Source organism: Pyxicephalus adspersus, chromosome Z (assembly GCF_032062135.1).
Source record: "Pyxicephalus adspersus chromosome Z, UCB_Pads_2.0, whole genome shotgun sequence".
Classification (NCBI taxonomy): domain Eukaryota; kingdom Metazoa; phylum Chordata; class Amphibia; order Anura; family Pyxicephalidae; genus Pyxicephalus; species Pyxicephalus adspersus.
The window spans coordinates 73,112,716-73,120,076 of record NC_092871.1 but is presented as its reverse complement, the minus strand read 5'-3'; the positions used below and the strand labels follow the sequence as shown (position 1 = coordinate 73,120,076).

Below are 7,361 nucleotides of genomic sequence, written 5' to 3'. Positions count from 1 at the left end.
GCAGTCCAACGCGTGATGCTGTAACCAATCGCTGCCCTCCACGACTTTGGCCGGCCGGGAGGGTATAAAACTAGACTAACGGAGCGTAGTACGTCAGTCAAGTCCTATCTGCAAATACAAAATTGGAGAGAGCGATTAAGAGGCTTCTTTTGCTACCGGTAAGTTGGAAAGTAGTGGGTACCAGGGGATCAGGCACTGAGACATTTTGCTTTAGGTTTGAGTTTTCATATGTATGAGAATAGACATTTGAATTATTTTGTATGTGGGTGGGTAGGCACTTGCGGTACATAGTTGTTGGTAGATAATCAGGATCTAACGTGACATAAATGTGACAGCATTTGTCTGCCAATGTGCTCTTCATCATGACGATCATGGATGGCCATGGCTCAGTTTGTTACACTATTGCATGAAAATGGTGGATACCAGGTTATTAGCAGATGAAATATTCACTGTGTATTTAGTATTTTAAGTAAAGGTCTATTTTAGAAAACCTGGTAGCAGTAATCCTATGTGTTTCATTTGTCATGTTGGGAGCAAGTGCTGAAATGTATTGCTGTAATATGTTTCTCAGAAGTTTTTTCACGTTTTCTGTCTACAAGTATATTGTTTTACAGGATGCCACTTCTTTTAAATCTGTGGCTTTTTTAGTGTGTGTCAGATTTCTTCTATTGGTTCTGGATATTTACACAATGATATCTGAGAACAATACATATATAAGGCACAGTAAGAAATGACAAGCTTTGCGGTAGTCTGACTGTAAATTGCCAAAAAATCTCTGCTCATTTACATTATGATATAGCTGTGTATGCATATTGTTCATATCTGTAGTTTAGTCCATAGAGAGAAATAATTGTAATTTTACCAGTGAATGAATAAACAAAAGCTCCATGCAGTTTGCATATTGTAGAGGAAAATGAGAGAGAAAATGGGTTGCCTTGCTGTCTCTGGAAGCTTCTTTCATTCTGCCCATGATTCATCAGCTTGGCTTTTCATTGGTTAGGGAAGAAGGGGGGGGGGAGTTGTAAAAGTGTCACCGCCCTTCATCTTTCCTGCCTACTAATCATTATGTTTTTGCAATCAATTCATGTGCTTTAACATAAATCTCTTGTGTTTAATAAATGAACTTGTAATTTAATTTATTGCTTTTTTTTTTCTTGCAGCAAGGTGTTGCCATCTGCATAGACTTTACATCTTTTCATTGTGGTTAAAAAAAAGAAAAAGAAATGAGGTTTTTATTTATTCTGTTGCTGGTTATTGCCAGCACTTTTGCTGCCGATGACGATGATAAGAAGGAAGATGTTGGCACCGTGATTGGCATTGATTTGGGAACAACCTACTCATGGTATGTAGTTTTGTAGGCTAGTAATGCATGCTTTGATTTTGAAGTTGGTCTGTAGAAGTAGTGTAAAATTTGTGTTATTAACACAACATTCCAACATATTACACAAGGGGTGGCAAATGACAGACAGATACAGACAGTGACACAGGAGAAGGAGAGGACCCCGGCCAGAAGAGCTTACAAATAGGAGATATGTTGACACCCCTTGCCTTGCACTTTCACTGCAAATAGGAAACTTTTATGAGTTACATCAGTAAAGATCAGGACAAATTTACTTCATGCTATAAAATTAAGCCTGGGATGTATGCACCTCCCAGTCTTGTTCTGTTGTTGAATATTAAAAAAAGCTAGCTGTAGTTGCTATGAGTAAAGAATGTTTTACCTCTGGGAATATAAGCTTGAATCACAAAAAAATTACCATTTTTAAGAGAAAGAAAAGATTTGTTGCCAAGAGCAACAAATCTTTTTTTTTTTCCCTGAATTGACAGTGGCCTGAATTATTACTTTATTTTTGCAGTGTTGGAGTATTCAAGAACGGACGTGTAGAGATTATTGCCAATGACCAGGGTAACAGAATCACACCCTCCTATGTAGCTTTTACTCCTGAAGGTGAACGTTTGATTGGAGATGCTGCCAAGAACCAGCTGACTTCCAATCCTGAAAACACAGTGTTTGATGCCAAACGTTTGATTGGTCGCACTTGGAATGACCCATCTGTACAACAGGATATAAAGTATCTGCCTTTTACGGTAAGCCTAAATATTCAATAGGCCTATTTCACTAAAGCAGTAAAAATTGTTCACATAAAGTTTTTTTTTTTATTTCCATCACACATGTTTTGGCTAATCAGGTTGGAAGCAGCTTTACCTTTTTCATTAAAATAGGAAAATAATAATTTTCATAAGCAACAGTGTCTATTCCTGTAGTAAATCAACCCTAATATGTTAAACCAAATCTATATTTGTACCATATTAATGGACACGTGTCATTATGGCATGCAATTCTTTTCTATTGTATTTGTAACTATAATAACTAATTTAGGTAATGCACAAACAACTGGTAACTTGTGGCTTACTGTACTGCACAGTCTCTATAGAGATGCACTACAGTCTTATAGTATATCTGAACCCAAGGTTTGCTAACTTGGTACCAATTCAATTAGTACCCCTTGCTAAGCTCATTCAAAACACGTAGGTTTGGTTGTTGGAATGTTCATGACAAAAAAAGGCATCTAGTATACCAGTTAGGCTATTTGGTCTTGGTAGAAGGGGTAAATCAGGAGTCTTGTGGACTGCCTATCAAAATAGAGTAATGAGCATGACAGACGGGGAGACTGAAACTCCCAGGCCTCCCACCTGCGTGCTAATTGCATCTTAGGCTTTATACATATGACCCCTAATTTTAGCGTATTTGTACTACAACCATTTCTTGCCTCATCTCCATTGCATAGAGGAGAATTGGTTTTTAGTTCACAGAAGATGGCTGGTAACAAATGTTTTCAAAAATAATTTAACATGAGAAGTCAGAACCATGCTAGAATGTTAGCAAAATCTGCAGGAAAGTTTATGTACTTGGACTTAAAAATAAAATAATGTAGCTGCAACATTTTATGACTGGTAGACCAAAATATTAAAAAATATATATATTTTTTCAGTTATCCTTGAAATGTTTTATTCTAAACAAAACATTTTCTGGATATTTATCTCCAGAATGCCTTTTCCCTAATTTGTGGTATGCTCTTTTACTAGGTTGCTGAAAAGAAAACAAAACCCTATATTGCAGTTGACATTGGTGATCAGAGAAAAACATTTGCTCCAGAAGAAATCTCTGCTATGGTTCTCACTAAGATGAAGGAGACTGCTGAGGCTTATTTAGGCAAAAAGGTATACACATTTTATTGCCGGATTTTTCATATAAAATGTCTATCAAGTGTTTTGCTGTTTAATGTATGGTACTTACACCTAATTTGTCTTAGGTTACACATGCGGTTGTCACTGTACCTGCCTACTTCAATGATGCCCAACGTCAAGCTACAAAGGATGCTGGAACTATTGCAGGCCTTAATGTAATGAGGATTATTAATGAGCCGTAAGTACCCTAATTTTGTTTAAAGCAGAACCTAAAGAATTTGATACATTTTTAATCTGTTGATGTTGTAATGTGTTCTTTTTCCTGCATTGCAGAACTGCTGCTGCTATTGCTTATGGCCTAGATAAGAAGGAAGGAGAGAAGAACATTCTTGTCTTTGATCTTGGTGGTGGTACCTTTGATGTGTCCTTGCTTACAATAGACAATGGAGTTTTTGAAGTTGTGGCTACCAATGGGGATACCCATCTTGGAGGAGAAGACTTCGACCAGCGTGTCATGGAACACTTTATCAAGCTCTACAAAAAAAAAACCGGCAAAGATGTGCGCAAAGACAACAGGGCTGTCCAAAAGCTACGTCGTGAAGTTGAAAAGGCCAAGAGAGCCTTGTCTTCTCAACATCAAGTCAAGATTGAGATTGAATCCTTCTTTGAAGGAGAAGACTTTTCTGAAACCCTTACCCGTGCCAAGTTTGAAGAGCTAAACATGGTAAGAATTTGTTGCCTGAAGCTGCAGTACTATTTTAGGAAGTTTGCTGGGGATGGGTGGGTGCAAGGATAACTGGACTGCTAGTAGTACTCATTGTCCTCTTCAGTGCCCAGATGGTCACTAGCAGGAAGTGTCATAACTTTGCTGTTCAGACCAGCTGGGCACTTGGCTTGGCAGATGGCATAACAACTTCTGAAGGTATCTGCATTCAATATTCAAACATTTTTGTAATTTTTATCTATGATTTTTTTTTTTCTAGGACCTCTTCCGTTCTACCTTAAAACCAGTGCAAAAAGTTCTTGAAGATGCCGATCTAAAGAAATCAGACATAGATGAAATTGTGCTTGTGGGAGGTTCCACCCGTATTCCTAAAATTCAACAACTAGTTAAGGAATTTTTCAATGGCAAAGAACCATCTCGTGGCATTAATCCTGATGAGGCTGTAGCTTACGGTGCTGCTGTCCAAGCTGGTGTACTTTCTGGGGACCAGGACACTGGTATGCAACTATTTAAAACAAATGAGCTGAAGTGGGGGGGATTTAAAAATATAAATCTTTTATCCTAGTCCATCCTTTCTTGACAAACATCTCCTGATTCATTCTTCTTAACTGTATTTTTCAGGTGACCTGGTTCTTCTTGATGTGTGTCCTCTGACACTCGGTATTGAAACTGTTGGTGGTGTCATGACAAAGCTCATCCCTAGGAACACTGTTGTGCCTACTAAAAAGTCACAGATCTTCTCCACAGCGTCTGATAATCAACCTACTGTCACAATAAAGGTTTATGAAGGTAACCAAGTTCAGCATTTTGGTTTTAGAAGTTGAGGCTGTGTGAAGACCACCTCTTTTTATGCCCCCCCCATATGAACTTGCAGTGCCTGTGGATAGAAATACCTATTCATACATAGAATTTGAGTCTGTTAGGCTGTTTAATGGCATTTGCAAGGGGTGTGAAGAGTCATTGCCTGAAAGCAGTTTGTATTTATTCTAATCACTCCCCTGGAGAGTTAGGCTTTGGCAGCCATCAGGGTTGGATAGGAACTGTGTTGCCATAGAGGATGGTTGTTCTATAAACCCTTCTTTGTAAAGTATTTCATGTGGGATATAAAAAAACAGATATAACTTTTTATCCTTTCCCAATGTCAACACTAAAGATTTTGATTATTAATATTAAACAGGATTTATATAGCGCAAACATTTAGTGCGGAATTTACACAGACGTTATGTGCAGTTAGAGCAACCTTTCATAAATGTGTGGATTTTGGTGAAGGGCTGTAGGTTACTGCCTTTCAATTTCATGTTGAATGCACTTGCTTTTTATAGTGTTTAACAGTAAATTTTATTTGTTTGTTCTTCTAGGTGAACGTCCACTTACCAAGGATAACCATCTACTGGGCACTTTTGACCTTACTGGTATCCCTCCTGCTCCCCGTGGTGTACCTCAGATTGAAGTTACATTTGAGATTGATGTAAATGGTATCTTACGTGTTACAGCAGAGGACAAAGGTACTGGCAATAAAAATAAGATAACCATTACCAATGATCAGAATCGACTAACTCCAGACGAAATTGAAAGGATGGTAAATGATGCAGAAAAGTTCGCAGAAGACGATAAGAAACTTAAAGAGCGTATTGATGCACGAAATGAGCTGGAAAGTTACACGTATTCATTAAAAAATCAAATTGGAGACAAAGAGAAACTTGGTGGAAAGCTGTCATCTGAAGATAAGGAAACAATTGAAAAGGCAGTAGAAGAAAAGATTGAATGGTTAGAGAGCCATCAAGATGCAGACATAGAAGATTTCAAGGTTAAAAAGAAGGAGTTGGAGGATATTGTTCAACCAATTGTTGGTAAATTATATGGTGGGGCAGGCGGACCACCTCCTGAAGGAGATGACCATGAGAAGGATGAGTTATAGGTCTGTTATCTTTTGAATACTGTAAATACTGGACTCAGGAACTTTTTTTTTTAAATATTTGAACACGTTACTCTGTTCATGTGGATTCTTCACTACAGTGGAGACAAATGCTGAGCTGTTTACTGCTTTTCGTTAGCAGTTGTTCATCCAGATTATTATTTTTTTGGTTGGTTACTTCCCTGGGGAAGGGTGGATGTTGCATTTGGGAGGGTAGGGTGTGAAAAAGTTAATAAATTTGGTCAAATGTTTTATTTATTGAAATATTTTGGTCATGAGCTTCTATGTAGAACTTTTTTCTACCATCAATGACCACAATAAATGTTTGATAATTAAATTACTCACTTGTATGGAAACCTTATTATTCATTGGGACTTTTGATAAAATGCTGTTTCTTTTAAAACTAACTGCACTTTTTAAATATATATATATTTTTTTTTTCTTTATCAATTACTGGTACCAATAGCTCTGACAGTTTCTTTTCTTGGACCTTTCTAGATATAAGGCTATTGCAAAGACCTTCCTAATTTAAAGACAACTCTGGTCATACCTTATGTGGCAGCGCCCCAATTATTCTCAAGATAGTGAGGAGCTGGAGGTTTTTAGGGCCGTCTGGTTAAACTGTGCCAGGAGGGTACCCCACTTTCTTTTGGAATGGCTGTAAGCAAAGTTTAATGTGTGCAACTGCAGCAGTTGTTTCGGCACAATAATTAGAATAATTTTCAAGAATTAGGATAAAGATGTGCCTCTGACACTAATGCAGGGGGTTAAAGCTCCAATATTAACATCAATCTTGCTTAATTCTCGGCTTCATTGGAATACCACTGTCACTCTGTTATTTAAGAGTAAAATGATATATTGACATGCTGAGATTTAGTAGTAGCAGCTGGCTAACAAGTGCTTAGGCCAAACAGAGTGGGCAGCAGTGGTTTCATAACGTGTAATAAATGTTAGGCCTCCTAGAGCTCAGGATAGTACTTCATTGCTCCACAGGAGAGGAAATGCTCCACAGGAGAGGAAAAGAGGGCACACAGAGGAAATGCTGTTGCACAATGGATCACCTAATGCCTACTACATCTGTGATAGTACATAAGTGAAGAAAGAAAAAGAGAATCAACTACTTGCACAGGTCGAAAGGCTTGCAAAGGCTGGAACAGGGCTGTTCTGACAGGGCTCACTACCCTGTCATTGACTGGAGTATTGGTACTACAGGTACAGCAAACGGGTGTAATCTTATGCATTTAATCCAACATGGTTTTATAGTACAGCTTAAAGAAGCCCCAACTTGAAATGATACTCTGTTCTTGCTCTCCATGACTTGGACTGGAAGAGAATATTGTCCTCAAAGAACACTGAACAGAAATTGGAATGTTTGAAGTCTATTCTACGCAAACACTGTGCAAAATATATTCCAGTTAGTGATAGGTTTGAATTTTATCCTTTTAAACTTTTATAGCACACAACTATTGTTAAAAAAGCTATAAAGAATCAAAATAGGGCTATTCCAAAAAATATAATGATGAATGGATTAAC

At 37.8% G+C, this 7,361-nt stretch overlaps 1 protein-coding gene across 1 annotated transcript; it reads left to right on the top strand.

Annotated features, from left to right (window-relative positions):
* On the top strand, positions 1-6,168 carry HSPA5 (heat shock protein family A (Hsp70) member 5). The gene is made up of 9 exons (XM_072429367.1): positions 1-158; positions 1,161-1,342; positions 1,857-2,088; positions 3,088-3,222; positions 3,315-3,427; positions 3,523-3,913; positions 4,173-4,410; positions 4,535-4,702; positions 5,272-6,168. Exons 2-9 carry the CDS (start codon positions 1,224-1,226, stop codon positions 5,829-5,831), a joined length of 1,956 nt encoding a protein of 651 aa, XP_072285468.1. The 5' UTR covers positions 1-158; positions 1,161-1,223; the 3' UTR covers positions 5,832-6,168.
* The last annotated feature ends 1,193 nt before the right edge of the window (positions 6,169-7,361 follow it).

Coding starts and splice junctions, on each gene's coding strand:
- HSPA5 (XM_072429367.1), top strand. CDS start 1,224: ATGAGGTTTTTATTTATTCTGTTGCTGGTTATTGCCAGCACTTTTGCT. Junction 2,089..3,087: donor TAAAGTATCTGCCTTTTACG/GTAAGCCTAAAT, acceptor CTCTTTTACTAG/GTTGCTGAAAAGAAAACAAA. Junction 3,223..3,314: donor AGGCTTATTTAGGCAAAAAG/GTATACACATTT, acceptor AATTTGTCTTAG/GTTACACATGCGGTTGTCAC.